At 47.3% G+C, this 27,594-nt stretch overlaps 1 protein-coding gene and 1 non-coding gene across 3 annotated transcripts in view; one reads left to right on the top strand and one right to left on the bottom strand.

The window, feature by feature from the left end:
* Stk32c (serine/threonine kinase 32C) overlaps nt 1–27,594 on the bottom strand; it is a 95,814-nt gene that overhangs the window by 21,143 nt on the left and 47,077 nt on the right. For both annotated transcript variants that reach the window (XM_013143645.3, XM_063244999.1), the window contains exon 2: nt 27,174–27,229. In XM_013143645.3, coding sequence (XP_012999099.2) covers nt 27,174–27,229 — 56 coding nt within the window. The remainder of the gene's footprint in view (nt 1–27,173; nt 27,230–27,594) is intronic.
* On the top strand, nt 13,196–13,302 carry LOC111754540 (U6 spliceosomal RNA). Its single transcript, XR_002789216.1, has one exon. It is a non-coding gene; the product is annotated as a U6 spliceosomal RNA (small nuclear RNA).

A 27,594-nucleotide genomic window follows, 5' to 3' on the forward strand; every position in this document is an offset into this window, starting at 1 on the left:
CACCTGGCCCACCTGTGCCAAGTACACTGCACACTGCCCTGTCTCCTGTGACTCCCAGCGACCTTGGACAGACAGAAGGAGGGTCCCCGCCTTTACTTTGCAGGACCTAGTCTCAGGGAGGGATCCAGGAAAAACTCAGGAACAATCCTGAGTTAGAACAGGAACCCAGGAATGGCACATTAACACTGCAGGATTCTCTGTGGTCGCAGAAGGACAGCTTCAGAAAGTCTTGGCCTGTGGGTCAGACAGAAAGAGCCCTACACCCTACCAGGATTCCCAGCCTGGAACAGGAAAGGCTGGAACAGGCACCTAGGTAAGGCCCAGCCAAAGGACACCAGGCATAAGCCCAAGCCATGAGACAGGCTGGGCAGTGCTGGGTGCACTGCACTGGCGCTGGTAAGCCATAACCTAGGTAGTGCCCTGCCTTCCTGAGCCCCAGTACCCAATTCCTGGGACCCAGATAAGCACTGGCTTAGACTGTTGGGGAATGAATGAGAAAATCTGCTTAGCACAGAGCACTGCACCTAGAAATCCCTCGTCAAGCACAGGGGCACTGTTGCTACCACAAGGACCCCTGTGATAACAGGGTCACTGCACAGGCCTTAAGATTCAATGTCCTCTAATCATTTAGCTGTCACTGTCAACTACTAGTGCTGACATCGCTAATATACTACTAATTGCTTGGCAAAGAGGACCATGGTGAAGAGAGAAGTGAGAAGCAGAAAATGAGCAGAATCATATGCCAGGGGTCCCTTGTGGCCAAGGAATGTCAATCAGAATCACAAAGATCTCCAAAAGGAAACCAGGAGTTAAAAATCCTGGCTATGGAACCAGTAGCCCATCTCTCTTCAAATCATGAAGAGCCTCTCAGGACAGGTGACTTAGGTAACCAGAGCCATTTCTGAGGGTTTCTACAATCTGCAATCTCCAGGGGAGGATGTGGATGGGTCTGAGACTGAGGAGGGGGGCAGGTAGGCCCACACATGCCTTGCTCAACACCAGAGATGAATAGATATCTTAATGGCACCAATCTGAGGCCAAACCTCTAGACCCACCACTGAGTGGAAACTCAAATTCCCTCTCCTGGGAATGTTCCTAAAGTAAAGGTGCTGTCTGTCCAAAGATGTCCATGGCAATGTTATTTATAGGAACCAGAGCTCCCAATACTGGGACATTTAGCAACCTTCCAGACATAGATGAGTAAGTTCAACAAACTATCACATAGTCCCTGAACTGATATGCATAAAGGCTTTTAATGATAAGACCTACTTTTATAATGTCAAGCAAGGATGCTACATTTCACTATTTAGTATAGATGATGAAGAGTCATCTGCCTGGGATGGGCAGAAACTGGAAGTGAGCCCTGGTGAATGAAAGCATCCCCCACTGGTGGGTGACAACACAGGCAGTCACTTCTTGGCTGTGGTTTCTGTCATATTTCCATAATGATGTCTGGTGACAGATCCTGATATTGTAGACATAGATCCTACCCTACACTGTTGGCATTGGGTCTACCCAGATGACTGATTATCTTAGGGTTTCTGGATGCAGTGCTGTGAGCAGCTTCTCCCTGCCCCTGATCCCTAAATATTTCTCCATCATCCAGAGATAGTGACCTTTATAAACCATGCCATGTACATAGTTTTCAAGGTAAAAGTATGTACACCCACATCTGGCTTACAGGCACACTGAGCCCATGGAAGGCTAGGCTTGAGGTGTGATGACCACAGGGCACAAAGGTAGCATTTGGCTGTCACTGAGTGTCCCTGAATCTTGGAGTCCACTCACTCCCAGCCCAAACCTGGCAATGATACAAACCCAGCCAGGTTCCCATGCAGCTACCAACACTCCTACAAAGATCTGCTTGAAATTGCCCCCAACAGAGCTGATGCCTTAGGAAGATCCTAGTCCAGGGATACATTACTTCCTGCCTTCAAAGATACCCAGCCCCTACCTCCACACTGCACAGTCCTGAAAGGACTCAGGTTTGGGGAACTCACAGGAGCAGGTGTGGGGTGGTGAGCTGCAGGGGGTGTACAGAGAAGGAGTCTAGATGTGATGGAAAGGAGGCCACAAGCAGCATTGGGCCCTGCTCTTGCCTGGTCCTTGTCAAGGCCTTCCCTATGGATAAGAGATGGAGTGTTTCCCATCTAAGATGAATGAAGGGGTGGTCCTTTGGAAAGAACATGAATAGTCAGGAAGCACTGTCAGCAAGTGAGCCCTGGTTCCAGGCAGAGTTTCTGTAGAGGAAGTAGTGATCTCATTTTTAAAAATAGCCCTAATGTTGTCCCTGAGATAAGCACATAACTCCTATATTGCTGTCCTCAGAACAGGGACACAAATCCAGAACCTGCCAAAAGGACGCTGGACACCCAGGTTTAACTTGCATTTTTCCCACAACTTTCCAAACTAGTAAGTTCCCCAGAAATGCACACTGAAAAAACAAGAAGACAAAAATCACAGGTGCTACGCAAAATCAAATTATTTGCTTATTCACACTTGCTCTAGAAGTACTTTTTGCAGACTTCTGAGCTTATATTGAGAAGGCAGCTGGATTCTCTCTGAACAAATAGCTGAGGGCACAGGAAAGGAAACTGTGAGCAAGGCCCCTGAGGTGCTGTTCCAAGGGCTCTTTCCACGATCAGGGAGAAGGAGACCCCAGAGTTCAAATGCCTGGACTCTCCCTTCCAAGGCTCTCAGCCTGCCCAGGTCTCCTGTGTGCTCTGAGCCTGAGTGGGCCCAGCTGCAATGAAAGGACCTCAAGTTGTTCTCTGAGGATTGTCCTGAAGTGGGAAACCAGCTGAAAATGGTGCCACCTTTTGTGGACTGTCACCTTGGGGTGTTAAAATGGGTTTACTCTGCAGTCTTTAGACAGAAATGTAAGTAGGATGTCCCAGCTGCTGAAATGCTGGCCACACAATCAACACACCAACACTGCATCCTGGACTGTAATCAACCCCAGTCCTAGTAACAGCAGTGGCTCCTGACCACACAGCCCAAATGCAGATGGAAAGTCACCCCCATATCCACCCAGCACCAGTGGACACTATGGGGAAGAACAGCAATGACCTTCAGACAGGCAAGGGATCCAGGCAGGCAAGGGTATTTCAATACCAAGGGGAACCTGAGAAAGCTAGACCTGCAGCAACTTAGCATGTGCTCTGCAGTGCTTGCTGGCTTACTTTGCAGGATCTCACAAAACCGTAAAAGAGAAAACCCAGGTGCTATAGGAGAGGACACAGCCAACCATGGTGCCCATGATAGGAAGAAAGGGCCATCTTTGCCATATGCTCATTGTTTGCTACGTCTCCTTCAGTCCTAAGCTCCCTGAAGGGCAGAGACTCAGTCCTTAGAGCTGAACAGGAACAAGTGCTCATAAACGCTGAACGAACAGAAAACTGGCAAACATCATCTCATACACCTTTTGCTTCACTGACATGCAAACTGCAGGACCAGACACCTGACTTTGCAAAGTCTCACTGGAGAAAGTCCAGTGGCGGGAGGTCCAGTTCCTCAGCTGGCCTCTTGGTACATTGGCTCAGCCTAGCACCAGGCGTCACGCCAAGTCAGATTTGATGGCTAACATTTACATCCATCCCCTCAGCCATTCTCCTTAAGTGGCCTCCCTCAAGTCAGGCACTGCTGGGCACAACAGAGTCAAGTAGGTGAAGGAGTTAAAAATATGCTACTTGGGCATACTGACTATTTTGAGTTAAAGGTACTTTAAAAATAGCAGGTACAAGGAGATTACTGGCCATCTTGTTTCCTACGTGAGATTAAATCCCCACATGGAAAGGGTGTCCCCACATGTCTAGCTGCCTCTTCACAAGTCAGTGTCCAAGTGACTGCTACAGGCTGCTGCCTCAGGACTTTTTTTCCATAAGGGATCCCAGGCCACATGGAGCATGTACTCAGTAAACTGTGTGCTTTTTTCTTTGTCAAGTTGGACAAGCAAAGGAAACCCTGAACTGGGGAGCTGAAATTCTGCTTCACCCTCCAACATGGACAGAAGTTGCTGAGGAGTGCACCTCTTAGGGAATAGGTGGATGATGGAGGAGCACTGAACATGTGTAGAACTTCAGATGGTGACACATACTGTAGAGAAGCAGGGCCTGGTGGGGGCAGAACTTGTCACTAGGTCCCCAGGGAAAGCCCCACTGAGAAATAAAAATTTGAATGGACAGGAAGGAGGCAGGGGAAGTCACATGAGCAGAAGAGACAGCAGTCGAGAGCCCACAGGCTGTGTATGGACGGTGTGTCAAAGGCCAGCAGAGCAGGGCATAAGGATGAGGTCAGAGCAGTCCTCTGGGCCAGGTCAGGGAAGCCTTGCCACTGTGTCTGAAGGACATGGGCATGGCTCTGAGCTTCTTGAATTCAGCTGTGGCCTGGCATCTGTCCTTAGTTAAGGACTCAGGCAGGGACGCTGTGCCACAGCTGGACACTTTGCAGCAACCAGTCCTACTCTTCAAGTGGCCCTCCTGCTTCTTCACACCTTTTCTCAACTAGGTCCAGGGTCACACCTGAGCTCTTAGAGGGACCTGCCTGGCTCTCAAGCCCTTGAGAAGGAAAACAAAAAGATGAGGTAGAATGTGAGGTCATCTGCCACTACTGCAGCCAGAGTCAGGGAAAGTGAGTCAAGCATGAATGTTGCCAAGTTGAGATGCCCACTCTGGACATACCCAGTACCGCGACTGTCCACGTAGAGTATGAAGGCATCACACACTCACTGAGCTGGGATCTTACGTCTATTTAATTGTATAACATGTCACACCCCAGAGAGAGCTCCAGGGAGCCCCAGTCCTCTTCAAGAGCACTGGCAGAGCCTCAGAAGGACCATGCAGGTCACCTTCCCTCATGGTTACTTCTGTCAAGTCACCTTCTGGTCAAGACCCTCTGGATGGTTGGCAGCCTCAGACATAAAGTTCTGGCCTGAGTGTTCTAGGGAGGCCCACCAGCCTCTTGTCCCTGATAGCTCCCTGCTGGGGGCCCCATTGTGCAATGACGCTCTCTTCCCTGCTTGTGCAGTGAGGCCCATTCACAGGAACTAAGACTCCAGAATGTGCCTTCATCCACTGAACCTCAGGTAAACTGTTGTAGCTTGGCATAACTGATGCCACCTTGTGCCCTGTATTTGACTAGTGCCCTGTATTTGACCTAGAAGAGTGAAAAATTACTCAGGGTACAAATCCCATGAGAGAAGCAGAATGAGCTGCACCCACAAAATAGAAAAATTAACCTGCTCAACAAAGAAGCAGGATACAGGTGTCAACCAAAATTAATGTAAGATTCTAGCTAAATTACTTACCACAGGATGTCTTGCTGTGCAGTTTTTTAGCTTTAAATGCCCTGTGACCCTTCAGTTCAGTACCACTTGGTAGGACTCTGAAACAGGGTCTATGCAAGTGGTTGCTGAGCTCAGCCAAAAAAAATTCCAAATTTATCAGTTTGGCTGCTGGGATTCCTATAGTCACAAACCCACTTCAAACATCAGCAAAGCAAGTGGCCCCAAACATCTGCTGGAAGGGCCAGCAGCACCTCACAGACACACAGTGACACACTGTCATCTGGACATACAGGGAGCCTGGGGCAGGCACGTGAGGAGGGGTACATGGAGGTGCCACTGAATGCTGTGTTACCTGAGGGACCATTCCTGAGAGGGCCAAGCCAGCACTTTGGTGAGAAGTGAGTTGTGTCTCTCTTGCTAAGGTGGTAAGGGCCTCTGTCAACATCTGGGGAACCAATTCCTGGGCAACTTACCAGTTGCACACTCACTGGGCAGGACTTTCCTTGGCTCCTGCCACTTCTCTGTACCATACCTGCTACCGATTCCCCAGCAACTAGAGCCCATTTTGAACCCTCTGAAGGTACCCTGAGTGACAGGTTGGTTGCGAAGGGAAAACTGCAAGCCCTCCGTAACTGACAGTTTGTAGTACCCAGAAGCTCATACAGTTCTCCATTAAGCAGAGTCAGAGTATGATGAAGGAACTCAAAGCCACACCATTTACACAATTTGCTGCTGATTACTTCCCTGTGGCAAACCTCCATTCAGTGCCCAGGGAACCACCTCTGTGTGGTCACAACTAAACACAAGGTTTTGAGGAAGCCTCAGAAAGTTCCAAACAGCTGTATCTGCTTCTCCGGCCTGGGAAGCACAGGGATCCTGGAGGCTGAGCCAAGCCAGTTGCCAAGGCAAGACAACAGAAGTAGGCACAAGGTGTGTTTCTACTTCCTGTGGTCCCTGTGATTCCTGGCGAGACATCCAGAGCTCAAAATAGCATAGATTTATTCTCTTGCAGCTCTAGTGGTCAAAGGCTTGACCTGGGTCTCAGTGGATAAAGGTCAAGATGTCAGCAGCACTAGTTCATTCTGGAGGCTCCAAAGAGGATCCATTTCTAACCCTCTAGCTTTTCTTCCCTTATCCTCAAAGCCAGCAAAATTTCTGAAACTCTCCTATTGACTCTGATATACTCTGCCTCCCTCTTTCACTTCCAAGAATGTTAGTGATTGTGCCAGACCACCTAGGCACCCCAGGATAGTCTCCTCACCCTAGGTCAGCTGACTGACATCCCTCAATTCACCCTGTGACCTGAGCTCTGCATACTGCACGCAGAACTGTCACTGTTTTACCCTTCTAAGGCCATCCTTCTAAGACCACAAGAAAACCTGTACTGTTAGTGTGTGGTCCCTAAGGTAATTGTGTGGTCCAGTCCCAACTCAAGAGTTATTCCTGAAGTCTCTCCCTGAGACTCAGTCCTCTAGAGTGAAGACAAAGGGCCTCACTGTGTCTGTCCAGGTTGCTGGGTGTCATAGGAGACAGGGTAGTGTGCAGTGCACTTGGCACAGGTGGGCCAGGCAGAAAGCCCCTCTGACAGTGCAGAAGAGACACCGGGAAGATTCGGGTTGCAAGGCCATGGATGCTGGAGAACATGGCCTGGTCTGGCACCCCACATTCCAAGGGCACCCTTTACAGGGAATAAATAACAGTGGCTTCAGCATCACCCTACCTTGCCTTGTAGATAGGATAGAAAGAGACCTATGCCCTACCCAACCAGAAAGTGAGCGGATAAAGAGTCCCTGAGGACACAGGAAGCCCCAAGAGTGAACAGCAGGCTAGCAGGCCACAGAGCGGGAACGACAGTGAAAAGCACACGGCCAGAGTGTAGATGAAGCTGTTCAGCAGAGCTAAGCTAGGACTCTTTCCGAACTGCCCACAATCATTTTTCAAATTATTATTTTGCAAGCCAGTTGAAAAATTCAGAATGAAAATAAGTGTCAGTCACAGCAGGCCACCAGCCCACCTGCTTTCGGCTCCAAGTCCTTCTCCAGCTGACACTTCATCCTGCTCATGGTGAGCAGAATTATGGTCTTGGCTGTTAGAACACAAGCCGGTGGGCAGAGCAGCCTGTCTATCTCTCAAGACGCACACTTTGATGTGGGGGGCAGAGAAGTCCAGTTATTTCAGACCAAAGATTCAGCCCCACTTATCAGAGGACAGAAATAGGAGAAAGGTGATCCAGTGCTGGGCAGTGACGATGTCTCTTGCCTGACAACTCATTGCATGCATAGGAGTGATAGTGACCAGGCCTGGGAACTTAGCTTTGCAGAAGCTCATTGTTGCAGGGCTAGGGAGAGGTGGGCTGGATGAGGGGAAAGACATGGGCCATTCTGCCCAGCTCAGTGAGACTCAGCAGAGAAGCACTGTCTGGGTTCTAAGCGCTGGGGCCTAGGAGGTAACAATGAGCTACTAAGCCAACCCAAGCAGGTCTTGCTTTTGGGGCACCAATGCCAGTGGCCCAAGGCCCTCGCAAAAGGTAACAAGCCTTGGGTATTCTATCCTCTTTATGAAAGCTGCTGATAGGAATTGTGAAGAATGGCTTCCTTTGGTTCAGACTCTCTGGCAGCCTGCTGATCAGGGGTGCTTGTAGCCTTTTTGCATACCCAGTTCCTGCCACCAGCCTGGAGCAGCTAATGATTAATTGGTATCCACAGGGAGGCAGGAGAAAGCAGGGCCAGGATCCAGGTCTCCTGTATCTTCGACCTCTGTGACCTGAAACATTCTCAGCTCAACTAAAACTCAAGAGAAGTTCCTACATCATTCTAGATGTAGGTGTAAGGTGCTGGCTGTATGGGTGACTAAGATTCTTCCTTGGATCCCTAGAATGAATGCTTCCACCATTCCTTAGTGGGTACAAGGCGACTCCCAAAGATATAGCCACCTGCAGCTTCAGAATGTGGCCTACACAGGATTAAAGGTCTCTGAAGATGTAATTAAACTGAAAGTCTTGAGGTCATAAATTGCGGTGGATCTTAAATCAATGACAAGTGTCCTCATAAGAGACAGAAAAAAGACACAGGCAGACATAAGGAACAAGGCTATGTGGAGATGGGACACAGACAGTGTTATGAAGACACTGGACTTGAAGATGCTATGATATTAACACTTGGTTATGAGGCATTAACTCATTCACCTCAAAGGGGGTACCCACAAGCCAGAGGATACTGAGGATCACAGCAGTCTTCAGAAGTTGGGGGAGGCCCAAAGGGTTCTCCTTCATAGCCTCCAGAAGACGCCAGCCCTGCCTTGACTTCAGACTTTTGATCTCCAAAACTACATGACTACAATTCTGTTGTTTGAAGCCAACACACTGTAGGACTTTGTTACAGCAACCCCAGGAAGCTCAGAATCTCTGCACACCTTCCTGAGCACCCCAGCCTAAAACACCCAGCATCCTTCAGGGGTCAGTGATGTTGGCCCAGTTTGCACCATACTCTTAATAGAACACCTGCGCTGTCCTCTCTACCTGTCAACCTGGCCACATTTTTAAGGGCTCCCGGGTTCTTCCCATCCTCTGAGCCTAGGCTCCTGACCTTTTTCACTGTTTCCAACCTAGGCCCAGGGAGGCAGGGAGCACATCCTCCTCTCCTAGCTGGTCTGCACATGCTGCTTTTGACCGAGACCAGCTGCAGAGAGCTATGCACTGTATGGCACAGGCTTAGGATGACACTTGGTTCCCTTAAAAGTGTAAGTCGAACCCATTAGAGATCCCTTTGGTGAGAAGAGCTTTAAGCTGGGATGGAAAAGCCTGACTCTGTTTCCTTGCATCGTCAGCTCCATTCCCACCCACTTCCTGCTGCAATAGGGAGGTTCCAGTGAGCAGCAGTTTGAAGCATAGGGATCTGTGCTGACGCTGTCCAGGAGGATCCCAAGTGCCACAGGTCCAACAGAGTAACATTTTCAAAAGGCAAATGGAAACCTCTTTTATGGGTAACGCTTGGCAGCGGAACGCACAAGGCCTGATTAGCTATTTCCTCAAAGGAAATTGGTCTGGCTTTCTGGGCCACTTCCTCCAATAATCCACTTACACTCAGACCAGAAGGAAGCAGAGTCAGATCTGAGTGGAGTGAACCTGCTGATCCCAGGGCTGCAGGGTGCCTGGGAAAATGCCACAGTGCAGCCCAGAATAGGGTGGTGACTAATGGCAGTGTAATCGTCATTTTAATTGAATGCTGTTTACGTATTTTGCAGATTTAAGTGATTCACTCCAAGCTCTTTTTCTTTCCAAGTGATTTTTGTTCCCCAGAAAGCAAGTGCCTGACAACAGGTACTTATAGTCTCTAAATATTATAATGAAACCACTCCTAATTCCACCCAGAGAAGATCTACAGCCCTGAATAACACCAAACGAATCACAGGGGAGCTACAAGGGACCAGATGAGGCTCCACTCCTCCCAAAGGTCTGTCCAGTGGCCGGGGTTGGGCATCACAAACCTGGAGAGGCTCTGTGCCTGGACAGGCCTGCAGAAGGCATCTGCAGCTGCTGAGGAGAGGCAACCCTGGAATGGGGCATCTGGGATAGGCTTGTAGGGGTAGCTAAGGTCCATGGAGCCAACCCACCAACTCATGCAGATGTCAGAGGCAGTACTACAGCTGAGGAGAACTCATGTGAGGGTCCCAACAAAGCACTACGAACCACACCAGGTCCCCTCTCATCCGGTCCAGAAAACTGTCATTCATCCCTATGGTCTTTCCCCCTAGCTGTGTTCCAGAAAGTCCCTGTGATGTCCCAGTCTCTTGGGTCCACTCCTTGTGGGTGAGCTCACATATGGCTATGGTAGGACAATGAGCCCATGCCTGTACCCACACTACACTGTCTTCTGTGCTCTGGGCTGCCCTCTACTGTACCCTGCCACTCCTCACCTTTCCCTAAACATCCTCCTCACAGATCCTTGAGCAGGTGTCCCACAGAGGGTGTACCAGAATCACATGTAGTGAGAAAAAGGGGAGTGGGGAAAAGCCAGGAGTCCAGTTTTTCCGAAGCTAAGTGTTGCTTTGTAGGAGGTAGAGGAATCACAGAATTTCTGGAGGCTTGGAAAATGGTACAAACCTCTTGGGCAGGCACAAGAACAGGCAGAGGCACAAAGGGGCTCCAGGAGAGGCTAAGAGAACAATGTACTGATGAGGACCCTGCTGATGCTAAATATCTCTTTATACATCTGTTGAACTTCACATAGTTGGATCATTTATGTCAAGAGATGCTGGGAATCCCCTACGACAATGATTGTGAACCTTGTAGAGCTTTTAATGATACAAACAGCCCACTGTGGCACTCATGGCATAAGTTTGCCACCACTGCTCCTACACCCTCCTGGCCTTCACACTTAGGGTCCTGGCAGATGACCCAGATTAGGGATTAAATAACTCAGCTGGACGATCAGCTGAGGAGGGGAAGTCTGCAGCCTCAGGCAGCTCCCAACACTCGTGAATCTGGGTCTCTCCTCTTTTTCTCCTCTGGTCATTTTAGCCAGAAAATGGAAAAGGAGGGAGACTCAAATATTGCCTCCTCAGCTCTAGTCTGTCTCCTAGGGTCTGGTCTCTGTGATTACAACTGTGTCTTGGGGCAGCAGGCTTGTCTAACTTCACTATCTCAAAACATAAGAATCAAATGAAAGACCTGTGACTAAAGGCAAAATACCCAGTAATAACAGGAGGACCCTGACCAGGAGATCCTCAGGTATCTCCTGGTCCACAATCCCTTCACCCTGACCTGCAACATGAGGACCTATTAAATCCTCTATTACCATCTGTGGATCCATCTGGGATGTGTGATTAAGTACATATCCTGCTCTCATGTGCCACAGGGCACCAACCTTGCTTTCTGCATCTCTGCATTGGCTGCAATCTCAGCACATTTCCCCAGAAAAGTGCACTCCACAAGGGCCCCATATCAGGGCATAGGTAACAGCCTGGGTTATCACCACGAGACCAGCTGGCATACAGGCAGTCAGTCTGTTTCTCTTCCTGTTCGGAGGCAGGACCAGGCATGCAGGGATGGAACAGCCCCAAGGACACATTGCTTTGTCCCCATTTGCTATATTTAGGGAAGAAATGGCCACATCTGTGTCCTTATTCCTATCATTAATGGGCCCAATCCCAGAACTCTCCTGTGGGGTCCTGCCAAGCCCTTGGGCCCACATCACTAAGGCGTCCTTAACCCACCAAACAGATCACAGTCATTTGTTTCTGAGTATCTGTCTCTCCCATGGGGTGTCACCAGGGAGTCTATCTTGTTCCTAGTATGAATTTCCCTGCTGCCTAGAACAGGGACTGGTTTATAACAGCAGATACTCAGCAAAGAAGATTCTCAGCACCAGCCAGAGAAACTTCTTGCTGTTACAGGCAGCTGAATTAGATAGAAATGTTATAGGCTGCCAGACAGGGCTAAATTCTCAAAGGAGCCAGTGCAGAAGCCCAGGTACCTTGCAACTGTGGAGGAGACAGACACCTCCTGCTGTGGGCCAGGCCTCAAGACAAGATCAAACAAATGCACCCACATCCTAAGGACTGATACTCTAAATAGGTCTCTATCACCCTGAGAAAGCCAGGAGCCACCACCCCAACTCCTAAGGGAAGAGTAAGTACTCTGTAAGAATGCCCGCTTTCTATGTGACTTGCTTCCTCATTTTCCCTGACTTGGTCAATTTTACCTGAACAATTAATCTTACTGGTTGACCATAGTTCTGTCCCGCCTCATGCCCCTCTCCCTTGTGAGTTCCCAGGTTTTCCCCATCTTGAACCCACTTCATCTCATGGTTTTACTCTATAAAAGTCCCCAGAAAGGACAATCTTTGGCAACCTGCTCGGACTCCTTCTGTCTCTCTTTCAGACAGAAGCTTTCTTTCTCTTAATAAGTATGTTCTGCTCTTAAACTCTGTTGCTCCTAAAATTCATTCTTTGATTTTAGAGAACACGAACTCATACCGGACCTAGTAGGCTGGGAATTTCACTTCCCTGTTCACTCCTAGGCTGAGGTAAGGATCTGGAAAGACATCCACAGGGGTGCCTCATCCACCAGTGTGCCTGTGTCCCCCACACAGGTAGGGTGGTGGTGGTTTACATTCATTTTCATTCCCAATCTCCACAGCACCTCTAGGGGTAGGTCACAGTATTTCCCTTCTGCAGATGAGGGGGCCGCACAGTGCCTCCCCAACAGTCTCTATCCCAGTCAGTAAATGGCATAGCAGGTTCAAGACCAAAAGCAGAATGAGAGATGTCAGACTACCTCTGACTGCAGACAACTGGGTTGTATATCTGAATTTGACAGAATCAAAATAATCAATGGCAAAACTCCTATAGTCATAAAAAAAAGTAGTGAAACACCAAGCAAAAGAGCTGTGGCCTTCATGAATACAAAAACCAGTTCAAATGTTTAATCAAGGTGAAAATCCTTTTATAAGAGCAAACTAAACTAAACTATGTTGGTGACACCCACAATAATAGGAGACAAAGAACCAGAAGTGGAACAGTAGAGAAATGGGGAGGCAGCCAGGTGCACGGATGTGACGTTCAACACCAAGAACAGGTGAATCCCAACTACCTGTATAAATTCAATACAGATCCAGTAAAAAATAAAATTGGGGTTTTATTTTCCCCCAAGAGCACATAAATTGGGCAAACAACTCATTTGGAAGCACAAGCCACAAAAGTAGCTTACACACACACACACACACACACACACACACACACACACACACATTTAAACAGAAGGCAAAAGTAGTACTTCCAGCCATGTTGGCCAGTAAGGCATGTATATTATATAAATCTTCCATGGTATAAAAGTGCGGTATAGTAGTTAGGTGGCATTTAGCCACTCAAGGACGGTCACAAAATAAAATACTTTTTTAAAAGTAGCTAGGGATACTCACTTCAGCAGCACATATACTAAAATTGGAACGATACAGAGCAGATTAGCATGGCCCCTGAACAATGATGACATGCAAATTTGTGAAGCGTTCCATATTTTTATTTGTGGACTGCAGAGGGAGAGAACCAGGCCTTACCACGAGATGATCCTCGCCTGGAAATCAGCACCATGTGTGGGCCACTGCCAGAGTGGGGACAGCCAGAATCAAGCCTCTCTCCATGAGTCAGCGCTGTTAGCAGACTGCAGAAGGAAAGAACCAGGCCTTGCCAGGAGGTGATGCCCACCTGGAAACTGTAACATTTCTATTGTTTTGTTGCATTGGGTTTTATTCTCTTTTATGTTAAATCTGATGGCAGGAGCAGGTATTTAAAAGATAGCAAGATATATTGTGATAGCCATTTTGGATTTATTATTGGCTTGTTTTGAAGTTCTTTATGGCATTTGTTGTTTTGTCTTTATTGTTTCTATTCTATTCTGTTCTGTTCAATTTTTACTATGTCTGAAGGTATTTGCAGCTATTTTGAAGACAACAAAAGGCATTAGAGTAACTATTGTTGATTTTGTAAGGTTTTGAAGTCCTGTATCACTTATACTGGTTTATTTTGATTGGTTTTATTCTTTTTTATTTTCCTTGGTTTTATCCTCTTTAAAATAAAAATAAAATGAAATAAAATAAAAGTAGCTAGGGACATAACTAAGTGCAAAGACCCTGGGTTCAATCATAAGTGCTAGGGGAAAAAAAGGAGGCAAGTGGTATTAATGCAGACAGACCAGTGGAACAAAACACAAAATTTAGGAAGAGACCTAGTTGTACAAAATACTTCATATATCATAAAGGCAGCATCTCAAATTTATGGAATTTTTTTTTACTTTTTTATAATACTGGGGATCGACTTCAGGGCTTCTGTACTAAACTATATCTCAAGCTCTTTTTTATTTTTAATTTTGAGACAGGGTCTTGGTAATTTACACAGGTAGTCTTGAACTTTCAATCCTTCTGCCTCTGGGATTACAAATGTGTGCCACAATGCCCAGCTTGAACTTGTTAATAAGTAGTACTTGGATACCTAAATAGGTATATAAAAAAAGTTAAAATTTGGTCCATTTCTAACGCTATACCCCAGAATAAACTCTAGATGCATGAGATAAATTAAACCTAGAAGAAATAGAAGAAAGCATGAAGTCTCTAAATGGAAATAAGGACAACATTCCTGTGACTCCAAATTCAAAAACCATTTATAAAATGGTTAACATGACTATATAAAAGTAAAATATCCTGCATAGCAAAAACACCTAGAAAAACTTGAAAGACAAGCTGGAAAAATACTTGCAGCTTGTATCAAAAATAAAAAGGTAACATTCTTAACATACTGAGCATCTAAAAATTTTTTTAAAACATCAGCTCAGGAGGAAAAACATGACAAAGACAGTTAAATGGCCTCCTAATAATTGAAAAGAGGCTCACTCTTGCCTATCTTAAAAAGAAATGCAAAGCAAAACAAAATGAGATGTCATATCTCATCTGTCAGACTGGCAAGAATCCAAGCATCTGGCAACATGCCCTATGGAAGGCACCTTGTGGAAGAAAAAATGATCCCACCCCAATGGAGGGGAACTTGGCAATTTGTGCATCACCCTCCAACCCACATACCTCACTTCTAGGAACTAACCCAAAAACACACTGCAGAAATATGTGGAGACATGGTTGATGCATGAGGCATAATAAGCGCAGCACAGCGTGTCATTGGGAAAGCTGGAACACCCCCGTACTTGGCCACAAACCATGGCACAATAGCAGGCAGAATAATGGTCTCCCAGAGGGGCTCGTATCCAAGTCCTGGAGCCTGTGACTGTCTCACCTTTTGTGGCAGAGGGACACTGTAGACATGGTGAAGATCTTCAGATGAGGAGGGCATCCTGCACTATCCAAGAGTATCCAATGTTTCAAGATGTCCTTACCAGGCCAAGACAGAGGTAGGAATCACAGTCAAGGAAGGAGACATGAAACAGAAGCAAGAGGTCTGGGTGACAGCAGGACCCTCAGTCAAGAAATGCTCTAGAAGCTGGAAAAGACATGAAACAAACCTCCCCTTGAGTTCCCTTAAAGAACACAGCCCTGAAACAGCTGGCTCTAATTCCTAAGGTGTGACCAGGTTAGCACTTACTGTCATCACTGCCAGCATCAAGGCACACACAGACACTGCCTCAAACAAGACCCAATGAAGACTGTCTAGATCCCAGCCAGCTCTCAGCAAGGCCAGGGATGGAGGGGGTCAGGTCAGTGGTAAACAGCAGATGGGGAGCTCTTCGGACAGAACAACCTGGACCTCAACAAATAAACTACAAAAGGAAACCATGGACTAAGAGAGGCCCTGTGTCTTGAACAGACTCATTTGTATCCTGATTCATAGAAACAATAATAATAAAGAGAGTTTTAAAGCCATCCGGAGAACTCCAATCCTGATTTGCTGCTATTAAGCAATTATTCTAGGAGGTAGAAAGTATTATGACTAACTTTTTTAAAAGGGGTTTTATCTTTCAGAGATACCCTCTAAAACTGATGGGCAAGGTAACTGCTCTCTGCACTTCATTCCAGATAACCCAGAGTGGGTACAGAATAGGGAGAAGTAATGGCTGAGACAAGGTTAGCACTGAGCTTGTATTTGGTGAGGCTGGGAGCAGTGTGTGGTAGTTCTTTACATTTGTCCCTTCTATTTTTGCATGATTTAAATATTAGAAGTTTTAAACACTAAAATTTAAAGAGCCAGTTTGAGGCCCTGAAGCCTGCCCTGTGGGCCTCAGTGTGATGAACCCTAGCTGTTGCCCATAGTAGCAGAGCCATGGGACAGTGGGCACTGGGGCTTGTGGCAAGGCCTAGAAGGCAAGATTCTAGATGGACAATGGCTGACTGTCCTAGTAAGGGTTAATCAATCCCTGTGCCACCCTAGAAGCCTGTAATCCATCAAAAGGCCCCCTGACCCAAAGGGTAGCTGGAAACCCGAACAGAGATGGGCGTTTGGAGTCCTCATTCAGAGGGGGAAGCTGAGGCATCAGGTAAGAGCACCTGAGACCACGCTGGAACCTAAAAGAACAGCGTGTGGCCTGCACAGCTGTGTCCCTGGCCCTGGGAGCCAGGTGAGCCAGGCAAGGAAAGCTCCCTTTACACTGTGACATTTCAGTGCAGGGCCAGCAAGGAAGTGGCCACGTCTGCTCATGGTTGTTGAGCTGGACTATTCTGTCATCTGCCCTTGCTTGGTCCTCCCAAGCCACACCACCCAAAACCAGAGGTAACACCTTTCTCCCAGATCAGCTTCCTCACAGCTCCAGGGTAAAGGAAATGGGTACACATGCATCTGTCCAGAGAAGAAAATGAGAAGACAGACATAAAAGCGCTCCTCTTCCTGAGCCAGTCATGAGGAAACAGCTATTTAAGGTACAAAAGCACAGCCTGGTGACACCAAGAGGCAAGCCCAGCACATTCACACCGTGTTTTGGCCCATTTAGGAGCATGTGATAAATGCTCAGCTCTGCTCGATACTGACTCTGCTGTGAGGTCACAGGCTGAGTTTCTTTGGCCTGGGGTGGTGGCTCAGACAACTCCAGAGCAGTCCTGACATACCATGTGGTTGCAGGTCCTGGGCCACTGCACCCCTCAGCCTGTCTGTATTTCTCAGCACCACTGCACTCCCTCAGTTCCTCTGTATCCCTGAGCCCCCTGCATGCCTCAGATGCAGGTGCAACCCTCAGTCTCTCTGTACCCCTCATACCTCTGTACTCCTCAACTTCACTATATCCCCTCCTTCCCGCTGAACACCACTCAGAGCAATGCTGCCCTCAGCAGGCTCAATTTCCCCAGGTGGAGACAAGGAGAAGACCCCCACTTGCATCTGGCCCCTTCTGCAGGGGGTTAACCTATCCTCTTTCCCTAGAGAAAGCCTCCTGCAGCTGTGCACACAGGGCTCTTCTTAGTTCTCCAACAGCATCTCCTGCCCCCTGGAGGGGACTCTGTTTGATTCTCAGTATCTCCCCTTCTTCAAAGCCACCTTGGTTGGCAGCCCTGACCTTCCTGGAGAAATTCTGCTGGTAAGGACCCCTCAGTGGGGAAGGCAGAGTGACTAAAGCCTGAAAGTGGCCAACAGCGCTGAGTGAACCACCTCCAACCCAGACCCAGCTGGGCACATGGCAGACTCCTGGGTGGATGGACATGGTCAGGATGGCCTCAACAGATGTTTGAGGCTCTGAGGCCCACAGAAAGGGACAGCTCGGTGGTTAAGAGACAGACAGAGTACCCTGAAGCCACACACTACCATAGGGTTCTCAGCAGGAAAGATCTTACCTCACTTATTAAATTAAAATTCTAGAACCAGACTGGGTAGAGCTCTGAAGGGAGTAGGGGCTGGGCATACATCCTGTTGCCAGGCCTGCCAATGAAGTGACCAGACTGAACACCACCCCAGAAGCCTGAGGGGTCTCAGATCTGGGGCACTTGCCTACTCTGTGTCTCTGCAGCTTCCTGCCCATTGGGTCTCCCATCAGGCCCACCTATTCCCATGGTTTCCTGTGGCCACAGGTTATCTGCTTAGCCCAGCATGTGGTCCTGGGGGGAGGACAAAGGCAGAGTGAGGAACACACACACACACACACACACACACACACACACACACATAAACACACACACACACGCGCACACACACGCTCCACAACTAGCATACCCCCCAAGCAAGAGTCAGTATCAAGGCATCTGAGTCCCAAATAACATAGTCAGCAAAGGGCATGTTCCCTGTTAAATGCAGATCATCTTAGCACATCTGCTTGGGCTTAGCCAAAGACTCCTCCTGCTGAGTGAGTGAGTGGGGTAGACTCAGCAGAGTAGTTACAAGAGGGGATGAGACAGAAACAGATGCCAAGCCTGTAGTGCTAGAACATGAGAGAAAGCCAGGCTCAGGCACTACTGTGACCACAACACCCCATTTCCAAGGACAGCATGGCTGTCCTTGTACAGGATGGTGGCTGTGAACTTGTACAAATGCTGCTGGACACCATTAAATCTTATTGTCCACCTCTGGCTTGCTTAAGTAACACCTCCCAAGGCTCATATATGCTCTCCACATTGTGGCAGCCACCATGGGATCATTGTGGCATCACACCATGGGATCACGGAGCCAAGGTCCTAACAGCCACAGAATAGGACATGGGTTGCAAAATTCCAGAGATCAAGATGTAGGGCACAGATGTCCCAGAAGAGGCTGGACAGTGATGGTAAGGACAGGAACTCATCATTCACCACTGGTATAAGCACAACAGATAAGTAGTTGCCAGCACAACTAGCCTTCACCCTGTTGTTGCTAGAGTCTGAGGGCTATCAATGTGGAGGACAAACAGCAACTCGTCAATCTGAACTGACCCAGCTGGCCTCCAGATGGAGGTGCTCATCTTGGTGTCCTGAGGGCACAAAGTCCAAGAAGCAGTCACATAGAGAAGGGCCAACAATTGGCTGGATGAAGAGTGACCTGGGACCCACAACTCCAAACTGACAACTAGGTTACATCCCAGAACCCAGATGCCCAAGTAAGAACCAAGTAAGCTTTCTGTGACCATAGCCACTGCAGCATGGAACCTATAAGCACAGCTCCTCCTTTGGGGATCCAGTGAGCCACCAGCCCAGGGGAGGTCCTAGCAACACTCTTGGTGGGTGATCATATATTAGCCTCTGAGGGGTGATCATGGCTCAGGTGGCAGCACAGGAGGCTGAACAAAGTGGCCACACAGAACCACATAAATAGGTTCCACCAGCATGGGGGGGGGGACAGGAAACTCTGGCCCAGCCACACTCCAGCCTAAGACACTTCTACATTGCAGAGGCTGTCTTCCTTCTGGGGCTCCCCTGCATCCATTAGAGATGCTGGTGTCATGGGAGATAGGAAATATCTTGGGGGTGACCAGGGCCTGTAGGAAAGGCCTTTTCTGCCAGTTATCTTAGTATTTTTCCCCATAAATTGGAGAATGAGATGCTACCCCTCTGGGCTGGGCCCTTTCTCCCCAGACGTTGGTCTGGGCATTCCTTCCTTCCCTCCTCAAACAACTGCTACTCTAGCCCTTCCGCAAAAGCTCTGAGTCCACCACGTTAGGGTCACCTGCATGGCAGAGGTGCTTAGGTCTCATGGCTGGAGAAAGATAAAATCCACTGCTGACAGCCTGGCCTGGGGAGGGACCAGAAAGTGGCAGAGTCCACCTACCCAGTAATTGACCACAGCTAGCTTCTGGAGCCAGCTTGGGCCAGCTTCTGCATAGGTGCAGAGAGAAGGTGAAGGGGGTGCAGGGGCACAGAGGGTACATTGGCATCAGGGAGGTTAGAGGCAAGTTAAAAATGAAAGCCGACTTCACTGAAGGCCGGGTCCACTGGGCCTGGGGAAGTTGGGTGTAAGACATTCTTGCCAAAACACCAGATTGTTCCTGTTGCCCCAAAGCCAATCACATTTAAAATATCCATCTGGATCACTGGCTGTTGAACTCCCAAAGGGACATAACATACTCAAGAAACATGCTTTGCCTCCTAAGGCTACAGCCATCAGTCACTTTCACATGTGCTGCTCAGTGTTCCCTCAGCCTCTGACCAGCTGCCCACTTCTCAGGGGAGCAGCAGGACCCCTGCCTATGGCCCTCAGACAGCATAATGAGAACACGTTAACTTCCAAGTAGGCACACATCCGGCACTTCACGCAAGCACTGCATGAAGCCCAGAGTGAGTGAACCCTTGGTAGGCCTGGGGTAAGCACCATGCCTACGGCCCTTCCAGGCCCTCTAACCACAGACACAGGCTAGCTCCCAGAAGCCCCTTCCTTCTGCAGTGAGGGCAAAACAGAAGGCAGGGGCTGATGTGAAAAGCGGGTGTCAGGACTGACAGAGACACAGAGTTGACCACGTTTCAAAACCGGAAAAAAGAACTTCCTTATTCACAAGAACAAAATAGAATACCAACAACTACAAGAACAGAGTACAACAGAAATAAAATGTGAAGAATTAATATGAAAACATATGAGACCATTTGAGTAAAAAGCACTGGCTCGCTAGATGGATAGGAAATCAACTTTCCTCTCAATCAATTTTAAATTCAATCCTTAATGAAATTTCATTGGGTTTACTTTTTTACCTCAACAAAACTTATTCCAGAGTTCAGTTGGGAAGATAAACACAGCAGAGCAGCAGACATCTGTGGAGGATGAGGAGCCCCTGGCTGAGGCACTCAGGCCTGGTGAACCACACAGTGCGGTGAGCATAGGATCACTGGAACAATCCCACAGAGCCCAGATCAATAGCTGCCCAGTGAAGGACCAACCAGGTCTCCCACCAAAGGCTCGGGAGTGAGGGGACTGCAGATGGGAAAAAGAAAACTCCAGATGACAGTAGGTTCTTTTCTGCCAGCACATTGTCTCGCCCTCATTGTGGAAGTGGCCATATGCATTGAAAGCGAAGGCCAGTGTGAAACACAGTGGGCCGAGCTGACACGGGAGCACGTCTGTGTGTGGCCTCAACAGATGACTGGGGCTTTTCCTGAGAAGGGTCCCCTTAGCTGAGGGACAGGCACAGGACAGGACTCTGGGAAGAGGAGCTGGCTGCTAAGGACCTGAGGTGGAGGTAGAGGCTGCCTGGCACAAAGGAGGGGGTGCTGACATACACGCGGTGGAGGACATCAGCTTGAACCGCCTTACTTTCTGCTGCTGTAAGTATTGATTATTTTGGCTGAAGACACAGGAAAATGAGCAAACATAGGAAAAGTTGTTCTCTAAACAACTATCATCTGTCTGAAAGTAGCCCTTCCCCAGAAAGATGAATGGTCCTCACAGAGGGCCTGGGAGTGGACTCACCCCAGACTGGCCTTGCCACATCCACACCTCTTCTCACAGGGGTCCTCTGTCATTCCTAGAAATCATCTGCTCTTCCCCAAAACTACTCCACCACCCCATTCTATAAAGACAGAACAGTCTCTCAGACCCTACAGCATCACTTTTGTTTCCTGTGACACCCCTGTACGTGTCATTGAAAAATTAATATATTTGTAGACTTTTTCTTTCAACAGCGTACCTATTTTCAGTTTATCTTCTACAGATAGAAGACACTGGACCCTCTTCATCAAAAGTCCTATAATAATCAAAATTAGGGTAAATGTAGCCTTAGGTAGAGCTCAATTTCCTGAATTGAGAGCAAACACAATCAAGCGTGCCAGGGAGGAAGGCACCTTCTCAGACACGTGGCCCTTCCTCACCCCAGGCTCGGAGCCAGGCATGTTCCCAGTTTTTAATCACAACAGGTGGCAATCAGGGAAGCAAAAAGGGAGGGAAAGGGTGAGTGAGGCCTGGGGCCAGAAGAAATACCCACATCAAAAGGAAAATGGACTGAGTTGCTCCAAACCTTCATTAGCCTCATCTTGACAATCTGCCTTGGAATTAATTATGGCTACAGCACTCTGGACATCAGCAGGGTAGAACTGGAGAAAATAAAGCAGGAGTGGGGGTGGCAGTGCTGTGCTGGCTCCTGGAAAGACCCCACATTCCTGGAAGCAGGTACACACAGACCATGTACTTGTGGCCAGAGCTTGGATGGAACCTGACAGACAGCAGGTCCCTGAGACAGCTCTGCTGGGCATCCACATTGTACAAATACAGTGCAACTGTGCAAAATGTTCCATCTGCAGCCTCACTCCTTCCTGGACTCCTCACAAGATAGCCAGGGAGTCGTGATGTCGAAGAGGACTTAGAGACAAAGACTTACCCCATCCTCAAGCTGGTGGGAACTGTGTTCTCACTGCCACAGAGTTAACAGGATCATAGGCAGCTTCCTCTCTCCACAGAGAATAAAATCCCTGGCTTTGGGACATGATTTCTCCAAGTTTCAGATAGACAAAGAGTTTGCTTATCTCCTTTTCTCAGAAAGCTGGGATTGGAGGTCCCATTTGTTCCAACTATTCCACTTCTAGGCATATTCCCAGAAGAACTGAAAGCATCATACCACAGTGATATATGTGCACCCATGTTTATAGCAGCACAATTTGTAATAGCCAGATCTTGGAAACAACCTAAGTGTCCATCACCTGAGGAATGGATAAAAAAAGTTGTGGTATTTTTATACAATGGAGTACTACTCAGCTATAAAGAATGATCACATTGAGATATTTATAAATAAATGGACACAGCTTGAGACCATACTCATAAGCGAAATAAATCAAATACCGAATAGTTTCACTAGTGTAAGAAATGGTAAGAATACATAAAAGTATGTGATAATCATGATTCCCCATTATATTGCTTTGAAGCTTTATAATGTTTTCATTCATTAATTGGAATGGTTTTATTCTGGGTTGTTTGATTTTATTGTCTGTGATGGTATGAATAGCTATTCTGAAGAAAACAAGACATTATAATAACTAGTGATGATTTAATATCATCTTGTTTTGAAGTCCCACCAAGCTTTTGTTCTGTCTCCATCGGTTTTATCATGTTGTATCTTATTGAATTTTATTGTATGTGATAGTATAAATAAAGTATTTTATAGACAAGGAGATAATATAGTAACCTTTGTTCATTTTCTGTTAGCTGGTTCTAAATACCCTGTAACACTTTCATTCTCTTGAGTGGTTTTACACTTCTTTTTATGTTTGATACTATAGTATGTGAAGGTATACTCAAATATTTCAAGGACAGAGACACTATGGTAGCTACTGTTAATGTTGGATTTCTTGTGGTGAAACACTATGTTGCTTAAATTGTTCTGTTCTGACCTGTTTCGTTATATCCTCTTTTATCTTAATTTTTTTAATTAAAAAAAAAGAATTTGCCTATCTCCTACATTTTTCAAGGCCAACTTGTCATCTCAGGGAGGGGTGGAAGCTTGGCAGAATGGCAATACTACCAGCAAAAAATGTCTTTCCCACAGAGACTTCCAACCTTCTATTAGAATTCTGAGCTTTGGCCCAGTGAGGAAAGCCAGGCAGTAAGTTGCAACATCTAAGTTGGTGAATTACCAGAGTCTGGTGTCCCATGCAGGTGACCCCAAGCACTCAGCTCATGCTCAATGAAGGATGAATCTTCAGAGCTAGCACCCAGTAGGTAGCTCTCATGGCTGGTGAGTGCCAAGGCCATCCTGAACTGCACCTGTAGATGGGAATTTGGCCTAGAAGATTCTTTTTGGTTTTCATCTTTATCTTTGTGTTAGTCAGCTTTTCATTGCTAGGACAAAATATCTGATATATAATTTAAAGAAAAATTTTTAATTTTGATTCATGGTTTCAGAGGTTTCAGCCCATGACTGACCACCTTCAAGACAGAATATCATGGTAAGTGGTTAGTTGAGGAAACCTACTCAATTCACGTCAGCCAGGAAGCAGAACACAGGAGATGAGCCACTGAGGTAGGGGCCAGGAATCAGATATAGTCCCCAACATCATGCTCCCTATCGCCCAACCAGACATACCAAAAGTGTGCTTTACTAATCTCCTCGGGGTCTCTCAAAGCAACCAAAGATAAACCATCACAACTCTTAAGTCAGGCATGGATACTAATCTATTTTTGTATCTCTAACTTGTTCAATAATCCTGCACACCCACCCGCGTGACCTGGTTTTTCATTGTGGAAAATGATCCAGCAAATTCCACTCTCCGTAAGAACGTCACTATGCCTTTCTGCTCAAGGAAACCAACTTCGACAAGAACAGCCTCTAACACCCCCAGCAGGATACCTGGTGGGCCTAGGCCGTTCCTCAGCATCTCAGATGCCTGAGATCCCAAGCATGTAGACCTTGCATTTACATAATTTCTCTTTAGGAATGAGACTTTTATGAGGTTTAAGGATCAGCCTTTGCAAACATCAGGGAAATGCAAATGAAAATCACAAAATGAGACAGTTCTTCACCCTTACTAGAAAAGTTACTACCAGAAAAACCAGAGTGCAACAAGTATTGGAAAGGATATGGAGAAACCGGAACCCTCACACTGCAGCTGTGATGAGAATTTGACCTAAAAGATTCTTCTGAAAATGCAAAATGGGGAAACTGCTATACAAAAAAAGTATGGTATTTTCTCAAAAATGATCCACACAATTACCTTATGATCCAGCAATTTTACTTCCAAGTGTAAGAATTAAAAACAAGGCCTCGAAGAGATCTCTGTATACTTGGGTCCACAGTATTATTCAAAATAACTAAAACACAGAAGCAACCCAAGTGTCCATCACTAAATGGACAAAATGTGTCTATAAGAATAACAGAATATTGTTCTACCTTAAAATGGAAGTGAATTCTGAAACAAACTACAACATGGAAACTTTGAGAATATTTTGCTATGTGAAATAAACCAGGCACAAAAGACAAATTACATGATCCCATCTAAATAAGCACAACAAATTGAATGCTTACATCCTCCACAAATCTCATGTTAAAATGCTAATCCCCTCTTCATAGTATTATTAGGTCAAGAGGGTGGAGCCTTCTTGAATGGAATTTAAGTCCCTTACAAGGGACCCCAGAAAGCTCATATTCTCATTCTCTCTCTCTCTTTCTCTCTCTCTCTCTCTCTCTCTCTCTCTCTCTCTGTCCTCTTTCTCTCTCACCAAGTGAGAGCATACAAATATGACACACTGTCTATGCCAGAAAAAGCACCCCCACCAGACATCAACTGATTCTCAGTTGAATACAAACAGATGCACCCCTATGTCTGGCCAGAACCTTGGGGCTGCCTAAGTCCCCATCATTTGCATTATGGATTCCCTGCCCTGGCCATTGAAAATAGAGGGAAAGACCAGAGCCAGGCCTGTAACAGGCTTAATTCTACCCACATTCCTAGATACCTACCCAGCAACCACAGCCTGCAGCCCAAGACCTCTAATTAGGCAGCTAATTAGAGGGAAGGAAGGCGCCTGTAATTGTACCAATAACTTGCATCTGAAAATGACACCCAATGGCTTGCTCTTGTCTTCCTCTCTCTGCAGTGGTCCACTTCCAGGCCAGTCAGTTTTTAAGAGCCAAAAACCAATCAAAGGACTTGGAATATAGGGGATCTCTAAAGCCTGGTAGAGGACAAGGCTGCCCAGCTATGACTGTGAGAAGTACAGTCAGTTCCCAGGCAGGGAGGGTTACAGAGTCAGCAGTGATAAGAAAGACAGGGTAAGCGGCCATCCTGATGATAGAAAGGTCTATTAGAGGTAGGAGAGGGGATGCAAGGCCCCAGAAAACAGCGACTGTGCCCACCCACTGGTATCTCCCCTCAGATGGCCTTAGCCTGGGTCTCTCCAGGTGACTCAGTATCCCTGGATTTCTGAATGCCTGGGTTGTGAATGTCTAGTGACCTCCGTGCTTCTTGTCTCAGCTGCCTCTCCTGAGCCTGGTAACAGGTGCTGTCCTCTGCTGGTGGTAGTGGTGGGAAGGGGGTTACCAAACTCTACCTGCCTGCCCCTCATGTTTCCTTATTCCCACTGTACTCCTGGAACACTCCCTATACTCTTTGGAACAACAGGAACACAGAGGACACTGGGCCTCAACAACCTTGCCTCAGGGTCAACCTTCTTTACAACCATCAAGTCTACCACCACCTCCTGACACAGAGATGTTAAGAATAATCTCTCCTGGTATGCTCAACTATTTCAAAGAAAGAGACATTATGGTAGCTACTGTTACATATCGGGTTGTCTTGTGGTGAAATATTGTGTTGCTTAAATTGTCCTGTTCTGATCTGCTTTGTTATGTCCTCTTTTGTCTTAATATCTTTAAAATAAAAAAATTAAAAAAGAATAATCTCTCCTTTCAATAAATTTGTGCAAAAGGGTTCCTCTCCTCTGACTTATGATTACCCCAGCCCTTGGGTAACTTAGTGCAGCAATCATTTGTGATACAATGAAATGGAGGCAATTAATTGTTCAAATACGCTGCACATTCTGCTCTGGTAGCACAGCAATCCCTTTAAAAAGGGTTTATGGCATTTAAATAGACACAGCGTCCAGATAGCTGTACAGACACGAGAGGGAGGAGGCCTGGGGCCGTCTGCCAAGCCCCCCGGGACAGCTGAAAAGAAATGTCCATTCAGAAGTGATTCATCCACAGTGCAGCCATCGCTGCAGAAGTACAGGCTAATTCCAACCTTTTCAAAGTGCTTGTTAAGCCTCTTTCAGTTATAATTACCCCCAATCTCCAGATATCACAAGGCAGCAATCAGGAAGTTAGATCTGGCCAAGAGAGAACTGGGGAAAGTGAAGAAATGGCTCCAGCTTAGCGAAGGACAGAAGCCTCCTTCCCTGGACGTGAATGCACACTGGCCACCTATCCTTGGTTCTGTCCCATGCATGTCCCAAGGAATAGGCACAGGCCTGGCTTCTGTGCTCCAGTGTAGCCAAGATGGCTGTTTTGGCAGACTGTTTTGGAGGCCTCCGACTGTCATGGTGGCTCCTGAATGCTGGGGTATTGGGGTATTGTTGAACACTTTGCCCTTAGGCCTAAGCATAAGCATTTCTGTCCTCTTTGCAGAAATAGCTTTGGCTGCAACATGGGTCTCAAAATTACAAGTGGGTGGGTTTGGGGCCTCAGTTCTCTCACACTGGTGACTATTACTCAGTGATTGTACCAATGCCACCCTCAGCTCCTGGCTGGGCCACAAAACACCCAGACAGACTTAAATTTCTTTTTCTTTTTCTTTTTTTTTTTTTTTTTTTTGGTACCGGGAATTGGACTCACAACCTCTCACTTGCCAGGCAGACACACCACTGAGCTAAATCCCTGGCTCCCAGAGAGACTTGAAGGTCGTTGTAACTCTGCCACAGCCCACACTGACACCCCAGAACCCCCACTCCCTCCCTGACAGACCTAACTCAGCTGCCAGGTATAGCTGGCTTCTCTAGAGAATATAGCAAGTGGGCGAGAGGACAGTTGTCTAGCTCCCTAGTCCCACATATCCCCTATTTTTTGTCTCTCTACCCAGAGGATTTGCCTTACCTTGCCGAAGCTTCCCTTCCCAATAGCACGCAGGATCTGGAAGTGGTCGAAGTTCACTGCAGGATGAAACAGAGGGACATCAGGTAAGTTGGTAGAAAGACCCCATGCCCACTATATGTCCCCACCCTCAAGCAGCCCTGCCTCCACTCAGCACCTCTAGTAGCTGGCCAGAGACCCAGTTGCTTTAGCCTATGGGAAGGTCAGTTGTGGCTCAGAATACCACCTGTGCAAAGCAGGAAGGGCTGAGCCAGTCAGAAGGTAGCCCAAGTCATACAATGCCCTTTCCTCCAAATCATTATGGGGTAGGGACATGTGGCTGGCCTGAAGTGTGACAAGGATGAATGAGATGGAACAGTGTGCCAGACTTGTTCAGCTGCAGTCCTGATACCCAGCCAAGCTGAAAGCTGCTCCAACGACCTGA

The sequence above is a fragment of the Cavia porcellus genome, unplaced genomic scaffold, assembly GCF_034190915.1.
Source record: "Cavia porcellus strain 051 isolate PalLab524CR breed Dunkin Hartley unplaced genomic scaffold, mCavPor4.1 scaffold_2, whole genome shotgun sequence".
NCBI lineage: Eukaryota > Metazoa > Chordata > Mammalia > Rodentia > Caviidae > Cavia > Cavia porcellus.